This window comes from Ascaphus truei, chromosome 3 (assembly GCF_040206685.1).
Source record: "Ascaphus truei isolate aAscTru1 chromosome 3, aAscTru1.hap1, whole genome shotgun sequence".
Classification (NCBI taxonomy): domain Eukaryota; kingdom Metazoa; phylum Chordata; class Amphibia; order Anura; family Ascaphidae; genus Ascaphus; species Ascaphus truei.
This window is the reverse complement of record NC_134485.1, coordinates 115,107,431-115,125,373: the sequence shown is the minus strand read 5'-3', so window position 1 is coordinate 115,125,373 and position 17,943 is coordinate 115,107,431. Positions and strand designations below refer to the sequence as shown.

General features: G+C 41.7%; 1 protein-coding gene across 1 annotated transcript in view; it reads right to left on the bottom strand.

The window, feature by feature from the left end:
• Window positions 1-17,943, bottom strand: part of APOO (apolipoprotein O) — a 70,979-nt gene that overhangs the window by 2,109 nt on the left and 50,927 nt on the right. Inside the window, exons 4-7 of the mRNA XM_075589370.1 lie at window positions 15,735-15,789; window positions 11,866-11,961; window positions 11,039-11,130; window positions 5,383-5,493 (exon numbers count right to left, since the gene is read on the bottom strand). Coding sequence (XP_075445485.1) covers window positions 5,383-5,493; window positions 11,039-11,130; window positions 11,866-11,961; window positions 15,735-15,789 — 354 coding nt within the window. The remainder of the gene's footprint in view (window positions 1-5,382; window positions 5,494-11,038; window positions 11,131-11,865; window positions 11,962-15,734; window positions 15,790-17,943) is intronic.

The window sequence follows — 17,943 nt, the reverse complement described above, 5'->3', positions numbered from 1 at the left end:
ACATAGAGAGGTTTCCCTGAGCCAGGTGCACTGGTTTCTGCATGTACATTATCTTTATTTCTGTTTTTGGTGTGCAGCATTACCATTTATTTCTCAATCTACAGATGTAGCCAACGTTATTACCGCCGCTGGCATGCTAGCGCAGGTGAGTGCATTATCTCCTCTCATGCGTGGCAGATTTAAAACAATGGCCGTTGGCGCGTTGTGTATGTCCCGCTGCAAAGCGCCAGCAGAAGTAATAATAGTATGCAATATACAATCTGCTTTTATTACGAGATAATTAGGGGTTATGACCCAACTGAAGAAGGCTTGCACCAACAAGCTGCAAATTACAAAACACTTTTAATTCGTTTTATTTAACCCTTGTAGCCAATGTTTAAAAGTCCCTGAAAAAGATGTTTTACATCAATTCTTTTAACCAAAAGAGTACAGATCATTTCTTAATGATGTACATAACCAGAAAGTAACGGTTTAGGAATTGCTGATCTAACTGTGTGTGTTTAGTGCTGGCTATAATATATAGTCCGGCAATCACATGTACTTATCACAAAATAAATCTTTACTGGGAAATAGACATTTTGGTCCGACATACAGAACTTAATTAAAAAAGGTACAGTATACACAAATTAAATGTTAATCTCTAATGCAGATTTAGTTTTCTGCAAAACCTCCATGTTCGTGCCAGACTATATACTATTATACTAATTCCTGTCGACAAGATGAATGGGGCCCAGGACTCCATGCCATTACATGGACCCTGGGCTTATTGTTGAGCAGTGGTGGGGTCCGAACTGATTGTTGAGTGAGACAGGGAAGGGAGGACAACCGTGCACCTGTGCTAGTTGTCATTATTATCGTGACTGCTCCACTACGTGGATGTCTGATGTGTTCAGTAACCCAGATGTGTTCAGTAACCCTGATGTGTTCAGTAACCCTGATGTGATCAGTAACCATGATGTGTTCAGTAACCCTGATGTGTTCAGTAACCCTGATGTGTTCAGTAACCCTGATGTGTTCAGTAACCCTGATGTGGTCAGTAACCCTGATGTGTTCAGTGACCCTGATGTGTTCAGTGACCCTGATGTGTTCAGTAACCCTGATGTGTTCAGTAACCCTGATGTGTTCAGTAACCCTGATGTGTTCAGTAACCCTGATGTGTTCAGTAACCCTGATGTGGTCAGTAACCCTGATGTGGTCAGTAACCCTGATGTGGTCAGTAACCCTGATGTGGTCAGTAACCCTGATGTGGTCAGTAACCCTGATGTGTTCAGTGACCAGGCTCTCTATGGGCTAACAAAGGTAGCCTAATATCTGGGCTGGTGGAGTTGTTACAGCATTTAGTGATCTCAAACCAGGTGTCTAAAGGCCTAGCCCTTAACCCCTTCAGTGCCAGAGCCAGCAATACATTTTATTTTGTATCAAATTTGAAGCCAGTATAGCAAATCAAGTGGGGGGGGGGTGGGGGCGGGCGATACACATTTAGCAGTAGATTCATTAAGCAAGATATGCATGCAGGCCCGTCCCTGGGCATGGAAACGGAAAAAGAAGAGGGAGCACAGGTTAGGGGATGATGGAGGGTATCGGTATTTTCAGTGAAGTATGAAATACAGATATAGCAATACCCAAGCTTTCTTAGCTGTAGTGTGGGGAAGGTAGAATAACAAAGGATAAATAGATAAAACTTACACGGCCCTGTGTAAGTATGGCTCACATCAAGGTATCTTTTGGTTTTTTTTTCTTCCTTTGTTCGGCCGGTACGACAATCTTCCTTCCCTGGTTCTCACAGTGATTTCCCTGCTTCTGCCGCGGTCTGTTTACACTCAAAGTCGCAGTGCTCCCCTCGGAATAAAAGGAACAAAGTTAGATCATAACAGATACAGGGGTAAGTAGATGCTTAGAGCGGGTAACTAATAGGGGAAAAAGGACAATTAAAGCAGATTGCACTGCAAACACTCACACGGGCCAGTGTGAGTGTCATCCTGTAAGAGATGTTTCTCACTCCAAAAGGTGGCAGCCTTGATGTCTGAGATTCACAAATAGAGCATAGACAGTCTGCAGGGATGATGGGAAGTGGAATGAATAAAATAATAAATACAATAATACTCACACGGGCTAGTGTGAGTACACACTAGTAGCGGTATCTTTGTAGCCTCTTGGGGAACTTCCCATCACTCCCGTGGTGTTTCTGTGACGCAGTGGTGAGGTTCCACTGGGTTAACCTCTCCGTGAGGGGATGTGAAATAAAAATAGTCCACGCTTGATCTGTAGTCGAAGTAGTGCACTTTAATAAACCATTAAAAAGCTTACATCAAAGAATGAAGCCTGAGGAAGCACAAGATAGGGCGAAACGCGTTGCTCAAACCACTCAAGCATTTTGGATCTTTTCAGCCACCGTCCAGAGACACGAGACAGAGCACAGCACTGCACCCGGACGCGGATGCAACGGGCTTTAATCAAAGAGTCTCATACCAACAACTCAGAGACTGGCTTTTTATTCACTTACTTCATTCTTTGATGTAAGCTTTTTAATGTTTTATTAAAGTGCACAACTTCGACTACAGATCAAGCGTGGACTATTTTTATTTCACATCCCCTCACGGAGAGGTTAACCCAGTGGAACCTCACCACTGCGTCACAGAAACACCACGGGAGTGATGGGAAGTTCCCCAAGAGGCTACAAAGATACCGCTACTAGTGTGTACTCACACTAGCCCGTGTGAGTATTATTGTATTTATTATTTTATTCATTCCACTTCCCATCATCCCTGCAGACTGTCTATGCTCTATTTGTGAATCTCAGACATCAAGGCTGCCACCGTAGGAGCGAGAAACATCTCTTACAGGATGACACTCACACTGGCCCATGTGAGTGTTTGCAGTGCAATCTGCTTTAATTGTCCTTTTTCCCCTATTAGTTACCCGCTCTAAGCATCTACCTACCCCTGTATCTGTTATGATCTAACTTTGTTCCTTTACTCCGAGGGGAGCACTGCGACTTAGAGTGTAAATAGACCGCGCCAAAAGCAGGGAAATCACTGTGAGAACCAGGGAAGGAAGATTGTCGTACCGGTCGAACAAAGGAAGAAAAAAACAAAAGATACCTTGATGCGAGCCATACTTACACAGGGCAGTGTAAGTTTGATCTATTTATCCTTTGTTATACTATCTTCCCCACACTACAGCTAAGAAAGCTTGGGTATTGCTATATCTGTATTTCATACTTCACTGAAAAAAACGATACCCTCCATCATCCACTAACCTGTACTCCCCCTTCTTTTTCCGTTTCCATTACCACTAAGGATCTCGGATAGATCCTGTGGGGGTCTGAGTCATAGGAGGGCATTAAGAAGACAAGTGGGGACCCAAAACACCATAACAAGGTTTTATACATTTTTTACAAGTTTGGTTTTCCCCACCACTTCCATTTGAGGTAGCACCCGGGCACGTCTTCATTACCGTCCCAAGACGTACCCTGAGTAAGGCACCGCCAAGGGGTGGAAGGTCTCAGAGGGTGGCAAGAGTAAAAATGTAGCTGCACTGCTGCTTTCTATTTTTTTATTAAACATATTTAGGATTCAGACAGAAGTCTCAGGAGCTGAACCTCATTAATTTTTGGCTCCGGGGACCCCCTGTTTCCTGTGATACTTACCTCCTTAGGCAGTTCTGGTATCTCCTGCTCAGGCTTAAAGCCCCCGGTAACATCGGCCAATAGGTGGCCACCTATGATGTCACAGCTTCCTATTAGCTCATGTGAAGGAACGGCAAAGCCTGAGCAGGAGATACCGACACCCCCTAAAGAGGCAAGTATCTTGAGAAGCAGAAGGTCCCCAGAGCCAAATGAATGTGGTTCAGCTCTGGGGACCCCCAGCTTCCTATCTAGGGGAAAGATTTGTTGTGATATTAAATTATTAGTGCTTGCCTAAGGGTGGCACATAACCTACATACGGGCCTGTATGCATGATTACATATAAACACCTGAATGGCTATTTTTGCACATTTTTTTTTTATCCACTCGTAAGTATCCTAAAAAGAAAAGCAAAAGTAAGAATGTGCAGAAATAAAAAGATTACAAAATGGGTTTGTGTTTAAAATTTTTAATTTTAAAAGTTAATTAATTAATTTAATGGTGTTTAATTGGGGGAGGGGAGTATCATGGATAGCAAACTTAAAGTGACACGCATTGTTATGAAGGTCATAAACACTAACCAGAGATGACTGTCAGTCTCAAACAAAATTCAAAAGTCGCTGGTAGAAGTTTTTTTTTCCTCTGTCGTAAAACCGTCAATCTCGCAGCTAATTTACGACAGGGGTGGGCGTATGTTGTTTCAATGGAGAAAAAATAGTACATAAGACTTAGCAAAGTAGATTGCAATAGTGGTGTGTTTTGGACCAAACAGGTGATTTCTCATTCCTTCGCCAGTGACCTCTCTGGGAGAAAATCCTGACATACGGTAACATAGTATATAGGGATTTCTGATTTATCTTTTACCCTGTTATTTTAAGAAACTGTCCTGCATTTAATGTCATTGTAATCCTTTTTCTGTAATCTAAGCACTGTATTTGTATGTATATATATATATATATATATATATTAAAACATTTAATAGGTGATGCTTTAGGGCTCTAAATGAACTGTTGCACGCTCTGGGGAGAGTATTTATATTTCTGGACACATTTTGCTACAACAGATTTTGGTGTGTTAAGTGCATAGTTTTTAATAAACAGGGACCTGAGACCCTGGCAGATATATATTAATTATACATGTTGTATATTTATTGGGTTGTTGCAGCGGATAGATATGATTGCAATTGAGTAAGGGGTTAATATTAACTCTTTGAAAGTACCTTGTGGAGAAGAAAGGTGAGTTGGCTAGAGTAGCCATGTGTATTAACCCTGGTTGCATATCTAAGTCACATGCTCACTTGTGTGCTGTTCGTGACAGGTGGTATATGAGGATGGATTTAGGGGAGATATTGTTAATTTGAGGGACATTTGCAAAGGTGAAAAGTGGTCTAGCTTGTGAGCTGTGTATTAACCATTGTCCCACATGCAGGTCATGTGCTCACAGGTGTGCCATACGTAACATTTGTTTTTTTTCCCTTTCATTATAGGTCTAAAGAGGCAACTGAAAAGTGCTGGTCTGCTGAAAGAAAACAACAACAAAAAAGGACTTGTTATATCTCAACAGAAACGTCATTAAGACAAAGAGAGAAACCAAAAGTGGTTATTTTGAGTATGAGGAGGAGGAAAAAACAAACAGAAATTTCTGATAGAGATCGGTAACGTCCTATTCACAAAGCAGATAGCACAAAATGCAAGAACTCAGACATCAAAACACTGTCTCTAACATTCTCTGTTTCAGAGCAGATGAACCGTTCTTACCTTTTCCGCTGCTTTTTTTCCAGGCTTCTTTTTTTTCCCACCATCTTTCCAAAGCGACTCCACGGTTACAAATCCTTGCAGGCCCCAATCATACAGGGTAGTGCCTGTATCCTTCATATAATAAAAAAAGAAGTCACGTTAAAACATAGATAGAAAATTTGAATTCAGAATGACACTGTAAAATTAGCAAATAATCATACATAAATAAGAATAGTAACAGTACTACAGTAAATACAACAAAACAATATCCAGCCTTTGTGTGCCTTTCCATTGGTCACATTGAGTAAAGCGGTTATCAATACATAAGTTTGTGGGTCTGCTTCCAAACACCTTAAGCATTGTTTCATGCCACAGTTCATTTTAGTGAGGATGCTCATGCTATGCTCCAAATGGCAAATGCCACCTTGACAAATATTGGGACAGAAGAGGCCTTGGATAGAGTGACTTATGTTGGGCTCTTACAATAGGAATAAACAGAATATGACTAGGGCCATATTTACTAAGCAATCTTCTGCCATAACACACTTTAAGGAAGCCAGGCGACACTGGTCAATGTCAATGGACTGTAAGGGGTCTTTCAGAGCTGAAAAGTGTCTTTCGGCAGGAGACTACTTTGTAAACATGAGACATCATTTACCAAAAAGTTAGTCATTTTCTTAAATAACCATGTACATAGTCTCTACCAAGTAAACTAGGTAGTGTACAAAGAAATGCAATGCAGCCCAAAACTACTGCAGAGGATTAGCATAGAGAAGAGTGGTCTAGTGATAATGTTACTGCCTTTCAAAAAAGGTGAACATATTTTTAATCCTACTGTTAGCAGCTACCTGTGATTTTGGGCTAGTTACATAATCCCCTTGTGTCACAAGCATGACAATTCGATGTTATACTGTTCTGGGGCCAATGGCATATACCTGAAATGTTATCTTGTGTACATATTTAGTATGATATGTAAAATATATTTACCATTGTGACGGTAGGGAGTAGCCAGTTTTCATAACAAAGGTGAAGCCCGACTGATTACCCCTGAAAACCGTGGGTCCCTGGCAGCTAAGTAGCACCATAAGCCAGGAACAATGTAATGTACCATGCAATGTATAGTAAAAACATAACCTGTTTTGGGCTTGACCTTTTCCCCTTGTCCCAGAAACATAACATTTCGGGAGTGTACGTTTTAGGTGGGATATTTGGGTCGAAATACATTTATCTTGTTTGCAGGAGCTCGGGGGACAAAGTTACCGGTAGTCCCGTAATTCTCCCTGACGTGCAAGTATGATTTCCGGGTCCGCAAGGGTTATTACACCGGGACTACACGGCGTCCCCCAGAATCCTGGTTTTCGCGCCCAAGTATCCCAGACCCATTTCCCTCACAGGTATTAGGTTCCCCAAGACATATTCTTTATTAAAACATGTTTTATAGTGTTGTGTGCATACTGTATAAATGTCTATGCGGTCAGCCCGTGCATCCACATAGGTGCTGGGATGTCTACATAGACATCGGAGTTCAAAGGAGAGAGGATGTCCAGGTTACAAAACCGTTTGGCGAGAGGGGAAGGGCGATTTGCCAGGTCTGGAGTACAAAAGGGCACACAGTGGGGACACCTTTTGAGACTGTCAGACCTGGTGAGCCTGCCCAGCGAGTGGCAATGGGTTAGCTGGGGAAGATGCAGCTCGTAGACACATTCCCCATTGGCTAATTCATATTTCCCGCTCACCCGGCTATTCGAGTCGGCTTGGCATGCCTCCTCCTATGACGTCGGCCAAGAGACGAGCCCCGTTTCTATTGGCTAGTGGGAGGGAATTCCCAAGCTCTGATTGGTCGCTCCTCCTACTTCCATGCTGCAGATAAAACAGCAGAGGGTATGTAAGGAGACGGCCGAGTCAGAGAACCAGACCATCTGCTGACTTGAGTCGGTGAAGCGCGGGCGGGCTTTTCAAAGTTTCTTTGTTCCGAATAGCAGAGCAGCCGGCTCATTTTTGAAGCTAGGAAAGCCTGCCCAGCAGAGACTAAGGCCTCGGCCAAGCTCCCCGCTGGCGTGCTGAGGCGCGCTGAGGCTCAGGGAAAGCGGGTGCTTTCTCTGGCCTTGCGGGTGCTTTCCCTGTGCGCCGTCAGGGGGCGGGCCAGTGACGTCACGGAGCTGGTTCGCCCTCATTGGGCGAACCGCTCACGTAACCGGCCCTGCGCTCCTGCAAGCGGGGAAATGTTAAATTTCCCTAAGACCTACGCTTCCGCGCGCATGCGGAAGCGTAGGCGAGCCCCTACTATAGCTGCTCTAATTGCGGCTGTAGGGGCTCAGTGCTGAGCGGAAGCGCGCCTCCACCAGCAAGCAAGTACCTTGGCCGAGGCCTTAGTCAGACAAGGACCAAGTTCTGAAAATAGAACGTAGCGGTCACGGCTAAGCTTTTTTGCCGTAAAGAGGACCAGGAAGCCGGGAGGGATTTCCCGGTCAGGGTAAGCCTTCTGAAGCAGGTGCCCTGCACCTATTTGAGGCAAGTTTTCGACCCCAGACCCCCAGTAAGTATGTATTTTTCTGTGTATTGTGTTCCATGTATGTGTCTACGGATTTTATCCGAATAAACTTAATTTTATTCCACTACTGTGTTATGCCTAGTGAATGATCCCGGTTAAAAAGGTGTTAAAAGTCCTGGTCTCCCGTGACAATCATGCAGTTGTCTTTAGCAAGAAGTTAGGTCAAGAAACCTTACTGAACATTTTTGGGCCCAATTCTGAATTCTATGATAATCTAGTGATTTTCTCTCTGTTCCTTAAATTGTAAATGTAGATTATTAGGGGGGAATTTGTTGGTCCTGAGCCACAAACACAATATTAACATATTTTCATTAAAAAACAATGAAGTAAAGATCCAATATAATTCTCATTTGTAAAATAGCTTGTAACTAAACTTTTACCCCCACAAAGCAGAGCATCCCCTTAAAGCTGCAGTTCAGTCTTTTTTTTATTTTTTATTTTTATTTATTTTTTTACTTCAATAGTTTCATGTGGGCAATCTCTAATTACCTATAGAACTGTATAGCTGCAGGTCAATTCGTTCTCCATGTATTGATCGGCGAAATTTGGTGACATAATTAGTGAAGGGATCTGTTTATATTCTGCTTCAGTCCGTCAGTGGAATCTCAAGTATATTCATGAGCACTCCTGCACTGACATGTGCAAGAGGGAGGGCAATGCTGACAAAGGGGTGTGCCAGGGCTTGTGACAGGACATGAAGGGGCAGTGCCTTAGCAAATGCTTGTTAAAATAGAATACAAGAAAATTGGTCTTTCAAAGTTGTTTTTTTAAAAGCAGAAAATGCTAAAAGTATTTTTTCTTACTACAGAACTGATTTATTAAAAAAAAACACACATGCAGGATATTGACTGAACTGCAGCTTTAAGTAGTTCAGCTGCCTTTGTAGAGACTGGCAGCAATACATAATAACACTAAACTCACTGTCCATTAACCGGAGCATGAACAAAATGCCACTGTGACAGATGCTGCAGTGTCCTGGTGAAGCAAACAATTAGTATTTTGTCTGTTCTGAGCTACTGTACACAACGTTCCCTTCATTCCAAGTTTTGGGTGCAAAAGTCAACTTAGAGTTGAAATAAGCAATCTATTAATCATTCGGAGTCTGATTAATTAACCAGGGTAAAATGACTAACCCCCTAAATTGCATTTTAAAAGAACATTAATCTTGATAATCATCATTATGAGCCCAGAGTTCAACACTTTGGTCTCCAAGCGAGATCTTTTCTTAAGCAGGTTACCATTTTAATATCATAAGCAACTTCTTCCTTAGGTATAGGCCAACATTTTGATTCCACAAGCCAAGCCCTTCCTTAAATTTTGAAGCATGACAGCCAACATATAAATGCTCCCATTAGGGTGATTTGGAAGTGACATGAGGCAGATTCTCTAACTTCCCTCTACTTGCATCGGGTTGAGATAACTTTGATCAAGGATCAAGTATACAAAATTGCACCATTTTCAGTTATCTGCAAGTATCCTGTTTGAATATGGGAAGTACTGTATGCTGGAATGGCTAAAATGACTATTACATTTTTAGATCATTCGTATGCCAATAATAGACTATCCAAGTATATTTATCCATTTATCCAGTTATGTTAACTGGTAATAAACCAGAGAAGGTTCTGCATGGAAGCCACATTGTTGAGGTATCCAGAGAAGTCAGTGAATAAACACTTTTTCTACTACAATTTTGCATTTCATCTGCTTATAGTTCATGAACTGATTACACCTTGGCAGCAATACAATTCACTTAGGGCTGTTGTTAAACATGTTTTAGAGACTAACTGTTGCTACAGCTATTGAGATCGACACCAGATTACGTGGCAACAGATGTAGGCCGCGCTTAAAGTGCCGGTGACGCAATGTCGTGGCAAAACAAATGTATTGCCGCCGTCGCTTGCGCTTATAGTATAAGCGACGTGATGGCGCAACGGTTTGGTCGCGATCGCTGGAAGTCAATTTTATTTTTTCGCAACAGCGACGGCACTATAAGCGCAGCCTTCCAGATTTAGCCCAGTCAATGGCAAAACTGCATAGTTAACCCGTTTGTTGTAGAAAACAATTTGCAAGATATAAAGACGTGGATTCACCGAGCTCAAACAATGGGACGTTACCTAAAAACAGAAACGGGTATTACTTTTTCCTGAGAACACCATATTCAACAATGTCATCATATGGAAAAATAACAGGCACAATTGAGCTCATTCGTATAGGGTTTGCGCAGTGTTTTTTAAGATTTCACAGCGTTATTTAAGTCTTGGCGTTACTCCCAGCCAGGCACTAAAATAGGGCTTGGGGGGGAAAGAGCTATAGAGAGCACACTTCCTTATATACCTCCAAATAGATTTACCTATGCTGCACGTGGGGAGCCGAAACATACCTGGGAATACCTGGGAATACACCTGAAATGCCGGAGTAGTATGCAAATAAAACGTATGTTGTATGCATACAAATGACACTAATTTGCATATTTCCCAGGTAATTCTTTCTGGTGCGTTCCCAGGTATATCTCCACTAAAATCAGTCACTCTTCTCTCCAGCGAAAGCCTTATTTCAGTGTTTGACTGGGAGGAACACAAGATTTAGGGCGGACTTTAAATAACGTAGGCAAAGAAGGGTGGGTGGCCATGCTGGTCCTTTCTTCCATGTGGTAAATAATAGGGGATTGAGGAGTAAGTAGTGTGATAACGTAGGATGAATTCCCCGGTATTAACCTTAACGGACCTTAGTGAATCTGGGATGGAAATTATTTAGGCTGTAATGAGCTCGTTTGCATGTCATTTGGACTAACGATAATTCAAAATAACACCAAGCTTTTTGCAGACGTAAAACCTGGTTAACGTCATGTTACCTGTCACATTAAATAGGATAACGGAGTGTAGTGAATCTAACCCTAAATGTATTTGTTGCCAGCAGTGGCGGGCACCTTTTTAGCCTCTTTACCATCATTAAAATGTTATATTGTGATTTTTAATGCAGTAGCTATTGTACCAAGTTGTTCATGTTACTTTGTCCTCAATGTGTTATAATAGTGTCATCATATTATTATAATCGTCGCCATCATTAGCTGGTATGTTGGTTTCCACTGGCTTACGTGGTCTCTAGACACTAGTAACAGTACTTTACCTTTGCAATGGTAGCTGCTTGTTGAGGATAATATAGGGAGGCACCAATTCCCATAAAACCAAGCGGATATAGGATTTTCTTTACTCTTGAACCTGTTGGGTATTGAAGAATTCATGTTATTACTTCTGTTCTTTTTAAGAATATATTTGAATAAACAGAAAGAAAAGTTAGGGATAGAAGACTGCGGTTGTAGTAAAGTGGTTATTATTTCAGGGTAGGCGGACAACCAGCAGTGTATTATAAAATATGCAAGTATATTATTTATAAACACATCTGTATTATGTAAAGTTACAGTTCCACTTTACAAACTGGTTTTGTTTGTGAGTTAACAACCTAACAATATCATTAGCTTTTTTAAACAGATCTAACAGCATGTGGAAGTTTTGTTTTGGCTACATCAAGAAAAGCGAGTAAAAGGGGCACGGACCCGCCTGCTGACGACTCAAATGTCTAAGGCCCCCCCTTCCGTTAGGCACATCCAAGGGCACCTGCAGGCAGGTACATACCTTCCCATTATCATCTACACCAAGGTAACATTGCGAGACCATTTGCATTGTGGTGACAACCTCTGACATACATGCAGTATTTCATATATTACAGACAGAAGAGCAAACCATATGGTATGTACCCTTTATGTTTTTTTTAATCAAACCGATATCCAATCCATTCAACAAAACTCTTAGCAATAGCCACCATTGATTTAAATTGCATCTTTGCCTGTAAACTGGAATTGCAAAACCTAGAACATACTTTTTGACTGTACACAGAGAAAGTTTGCAGACCATTTTCGTCTAAACCTGTCTCTGTTTCACAAATGCCGTACTCACCTCTGGCGAGAAACAATCCGACAATTCCCACAAACCCGATCAAGCCCAGTCTGGGGTAGAAGCCTGGAGGTGCCGCTCTTAGAAACTCGTAAGTCTCTGAAACAAGAACAGAAGAACAGTTGATAGCTTCCCACCACCTTGGACCATTGCCCAGTATGGAGAGCTTCAGTGGGAAAGATGAGCTGCACTTCTACTCGAAGGCTAGGTCCCCGCTGGTGACGGCGGTGCCTGTGGCGGCGTGTGCACATCACACCGATCCCTTACCGCCTCACTAGCAGGCCCTGGTGTCTCCCCGCTTCCTGTCCCTCTTTGTGCTGTGGCACATTAGCCAGCAGGGGATACAACTGAATTGTGTTCCCGTGCGGCTACGCGGTCACATGGTGCAACGGGAGCCAATCAGAGGCAAAGAGGATGCATAATTTGTGAAGGGACATGAACATGCAAATCCTGAAACACTGAACGTACTTTATTGATGTATACACATTGACATAGATGTAACCAAGAAGGTTCAATTAGAATATGTTCATTTAAGATAGAAATCTGAGAGGCTTACATTTGGATATTGTACCTCTGGCAGTACTTGTATAACTGGTAATGTAAATTACACAAAATTACTTATTTTACCCTGCAGGGCTGGGATAGGTGTGTTTGCGTTCTAATTTTAGAGTTTCATAAATATAGAGCAATCTATGAACCACAATAAAATTACAACATATTATATAAGGTTACCTCTAGTTTACCGACAGGAATTTAAATAACAGTCATGGTATATCCTGAAGTGTCTTAAAAATACATTAATGTATTATATTAAAATGTAATAATGCAAAGAACAGGTCTTTCATTATCCTGAGCAGGCAAAGCACGTAAATACCAACTGACTATATGATGTATTGTGGTTAAAATATACAGGCATACCCCGCATTAGCGTACGCAATGGGACCGGAGCATGTATGTAAAGCGAAAATGTACTTAAAGTGAAGCACTACCTTTTCCCACTTCTCGATGCATGTACTGTACTGCAATCGCCATATACGTGCATAACTGATGTAAATAACACATTTGTAACAGGCTCTAGTCTCCCTGCTTGCGCACAGCTTCGGTACAGGTAGGGAGCCGGCATTGATGTTCAGGACGTTCGGACAGGCGCATGCGCGAGCTGCCGTTTGCCTATTGGGTGATATGTCCTTACATGCGAGTGTACTTAAAGCGCGTGTCCTTAAACCGGGGTATGCCTGTACTGAATGTTTTTACTGTGCAGACCGGTACATAATAATTTGCAGTCACTACCAGTCTCTACCAAAAATAGCTTATAATCAAATGTTGGTACTTGAGGCAGAGGGAGGCAAATGGCTTATTTAAGGTCACAAAGATCTACAGTGTTGGCATCATTCCAAAGACCATGTCAGAATCACCAGGCCACAATTGTCTCCATTTGTCATTTTCCTAACTAAAACATTTTGGGTGCTGTGCCAGTGGTGCTGCTGCAGTGCTGTAAGCTGCTGGGCTGTGCTTTGTGGTTGTGTCATGGCCCCGCCCTGGTCATGGCCACGCCCACCCAATTTTGGTCACGCCCCCGATCACTGCCAACGCAGATCACGGGTTTGCGCTGTGCATGCGATGCCAAACGTGCGTGCAGCAGCTTCCAGCGGGAAGTTAGCCTTATTCTCTGTGATGCTGGTGCAAAGGTTTTAGCCTCAATAGAGACGGCACTGGAGAAAAGTGTAGAAGATGACCTGAATTTGGGCTTTATAAAAACCCAGGACTTTAAATGTAGGTTATACGACATCAATGAAAAGGTACAAACGCAGGATGGGGAAGGGCCCATTTAAAGGGGCAGTCCAACCAAGGACAAAAGTGAAATAGGTTTAATGTAGCTGATTGACACTTTTTTGTTGTAAAGAAATCGGACAAGTATAAGTATTTAAAAATAATTTTTAAACGTAACATTACTATGATAAAACAAAATGTTTTAACGATTGCTTTGATCACTAAAAGACATTGTACAGTATAGCCATTAAATAAATAAAAAAACCACTTGTGGATACATTTGCAGATCTCAGACAAGTCTGCAACCCAGTCTTTCCCTGTTATCTTCTATTATGCTTCCAGGGCAGCCAGGGATTCTGGGCAATGACATGCAAATGAGGACTCACAGCGTGTCACATTTTGCTTCTTGTCCATTGTCATTTACATTTCCTTAGCTTTGATCTTTTACAGCAAGGCCCCGCTTCTCGGTGATCCGCCGATACAGCGGCACTCAGAAGTGGGCCGCCATGTCTACGCATGCGCAGAACGGTCCGAGGTCACGCATGTGCAGACCGGGCCAGGCCGGGGTCGCGCGTGCGCAGAATGGGGGAGGGGGGTGTTTGCCGAGGTTGCGCATGCGTAGAACGGCGCATTGCCAGTCTGTGCATGCGCACATACTGAAAATCGACGGTTCCGCTTTCTGCCGATTTTTGTTTTGCGGCGGACCCTTAGAACGGACCGCGCCGCATGCCCGGGGCCCTCCTGTACTTACAAAGTATGGTGCTATCTTCTTCAGTCAAACGGATTGGAAAAAATGGCAAAAAGGCTTGGTTCATTGTTCCTGACAGAAAGATTCAATCTCATGAAAATGTATTCTGAATCAGTTCCAATCACCCTAAAGTACCTCTCCTGTTTCATTTTTTGTTTCAAACTATTTTTATTTGTTTTTGGAGTAAAATAAAGGTAGGGGTGGATACAAAATAAAAAAAGGAAAGGGTGGGGGGTGGGGGTGAGAAAGCAAAACCAACATAATCAAATCAGCAATAATACACTTCAGAAATAACGAGAATAACTCTAGCAACATTAATAAAAAACAAAGAAGAGATATAAGAAGGAGGGGTGTGTGTCTGGGGGTGGGGGAAGAGACACTGATGATAATAACCTTAATCGTTTTCCTGATTGTTTGGTGTAGTATGGCTTGTAATTGAACACATTTTCCCATTATAGAAACCTATTTTTTAATTTGTACTTTTTAATCTCTCTCAATTTGTTTACATTTCTATATCCTGTATTGACGCTACATCTTCTGCAAAGGCATTTAACCATGGATTTCATATTTTTTCAAATTTCTCCGTGGTGTTATTCATGAATGCTGCAAGTTTTTCCATTTCTAGAACATGTCGCACATTTTCCTGGAAGATGCGATAGGATTGCAGATGTATTTGCTTCCATAGAAGTGCTATTGTGTACCCAGCTGTACCTCTCCTATTTCGAAGGAAGCGGATTACACTGATAAACAATGAATCATTTTTTCTTTTTTGAGCTGTTTGGTTGAACTGTCCCTTTAGGCTCATTCTTCCAGGTTGGGACATGCAGAAGGTCCAGTAAATTGAAAAACAATGTGTCAATGACCAATTTCTCAACCAAAATGAAGACATACAAAGTTACAAATCGTACTGTTTTGTAGATATTGAAGTCATGGTCGGAACATTAAGTTCCAGACAAAGCTTTGCTTTTGTTTTGGTTGCATGCTTTTAAATGAGGGAATAAATACTGTAGCAATATCAAAGTTTCAGTCACCAGGGATGCGTTACAAAGCAGTTTATAGAAAATGGTGCAACGGTGGCCATTTTCTAAACACATCACATCACTATTTCTCGGAAACAGACATGGAACGGTGTGACAACCAATGCTGTGATCCAAGATGAAGATGGAAATGTGATGGCAATTGGTAAAAAAACGAAATATTTTTTTTATGAGCGAGATCTTACATCTGTACAACCCCTGCAGCTCAATTGTTCCTTGTCTGCCGCAGGGTGTTGCAAAAACCACATTAACTGTTTTCACATCATAACAAACCTTCATTCTTCCAAAAGTACCCCACATTCCACTTGCATGATTACCTCTCGAGTGCTCCACAGCTGTCTCCACCTTAGGCTTGGCCTTATCGTATGTATCCTGAACAAAGTGAGAAACAGATATAAGCCTGGTGCCACAATCCAAGTACAATTATCTACTGCACATAGTAAAAGAAAAAAAGAGAGTAATGTGGTGCACACTAAAAGTAAATCGGTTTTGCATTATGTTAAGTCTGGTGTATTCAAGAAACAGTAAAAAAGTAAGAGAGCGAGAGAAAAGATGGAAGCAGGCTTCTATTACATACCATGGGGAGATATATATATATATATATCTCTATCTATCTAGATATGTGTATACATGTGTACACACACACATATATATATAAATAAAGCAGAAAATAGCCGTGTTAGTCCAGTTGCGATAGTGCAGAATAAATTAGTTCTTCAGTATTAGGTGATACCTTTTTTATTGGACAAACAATTTATGTCATAGGACAAGCTTTCGAGAGTTCTCCTCTCTTCTTCAGGTTTGACCTGAAGAAGAGAGAATTCTCGAAAGCTTGTCCTAGGACATAAATTGTTAGTCCAATAAAAAAGGTATCACCTAATACTGAAGAACATATATACGTGTGTGTGCGCATGTATATGCAGTGGTTGACAAATCACCAAAAAATCTACTCGCCACACAAAAAAATTTACTCGCCACCTAGTACCAAACGTGTGCTGCTTGGGCCAATATTTACTCGCCCGGGGGTTAAATCCACTCGCCCGGGGCGAGCAAATGTATAGGTTTGTCGAACACTGTGTATATGTATATGTATGTGTGTGTATATGTATATGTGTGTGTGTGTATATGTATGTGTGTGTGTGTGTGTGTGTGTGTGTGTGTATCTATCTAGTTATCTATCAAGATACAGAGATAGGGATATATGTATCATGTTTTAAGTTATAGTGGGTAACAAGAAACCTCCACCGTATTGCATATAGCAAATAAAAATATCACTTGTGAGCACATTCACATGTCTTAGGCAGGTTTGCAACCCTGCCTTTCACCATTATCCCCAGCATACAGTGCTTCCACTACAGCAAGGGATTCTGGGAAATGATATGCAAATGAGCACACAATGTGTCACCTTTTGTCTGAAAAACCATTGTTACATGGAGCCCATATAAGCTAATGCTCGCTGTTAACACAGCTTTAAAGCACAGCATGGGAATCAGATGCAAAGCCAGAGAAACCATTCACAGCCATGTTTCAACCTTAATGAGTATCATCAGTGTAAAGTTGGTTGTACTGCTGGCTTTGCATTTTTAAGACTGTAGGGTTTACCATCACCATATGGGCTCCATGTAACAATGGTTTTTCAGACAAAAGGTGACACATTGTGTGCTCATTTGCATGTCATTTCCCCGAATCCCTTGCTGCAGTGGAAGCACTGTATGCTGGGGATAATGGTGAAAGGCAGGGTTGCCGACCTGCCTAAGACATGTGAATGTGCTCACAAGTGATCTTTTTATTTGAGAGATTATATATATATATATATATATATATATATAATCAAAAAATAAATAGATGATACCGTTCTGTGGCTAACGAAATGCTTTTATTTGTGCGAGCTTTCGAGATACACTGATCTCTTCTTCCGGCGATGTTACAATGAATGAAGCAAAAGGTATACTTAAAAACAGTGTCTCTTGGAATGTTATCTGTGCTGTTCCTTTCCTCGGTGTGGATGTGTTTTATGGCTAGAGGTGTCAAAAGGTTACTGAAAGCAAGTGAAGAAAGAGTGTGTATGTGTATCAGTGTGAATAAAAATGAATGGAGAGCCCACAGTATATACAGTGCTTTACACAAGGTGTGTGTGGAGTGGGAGTGGATATAAATGGTGTGGGTGGGTGTGGAAATGTGAGAGTTTGTAGCACAACTAAAAGTGTGTGTGGATACTAAGTGGTCCCTATTGGTGTATAGGGATGGAAAAACAAGGAGTATTAGTATGTGTGAGAGACAGCTGTGTGTGCATACATATAGCACAGTATGTACAGACCTGGCCTTTAGCGCTCATGGGACGAGAGTTCACTAGTGTCAGTAATGACTCATAAAATTTCGATCTCTGTTTAGGCCACTGCTAAGTGTCCCGAACAGTTGCATAAATTTGTATTCATGCAACCGTCTCTCTTTCGGGGTTTTAAGATTACCTTTGAGTATGGCAACCCTCAGATCGTTCATCTTATGGCCAGAGTCAGAGAAATGTTC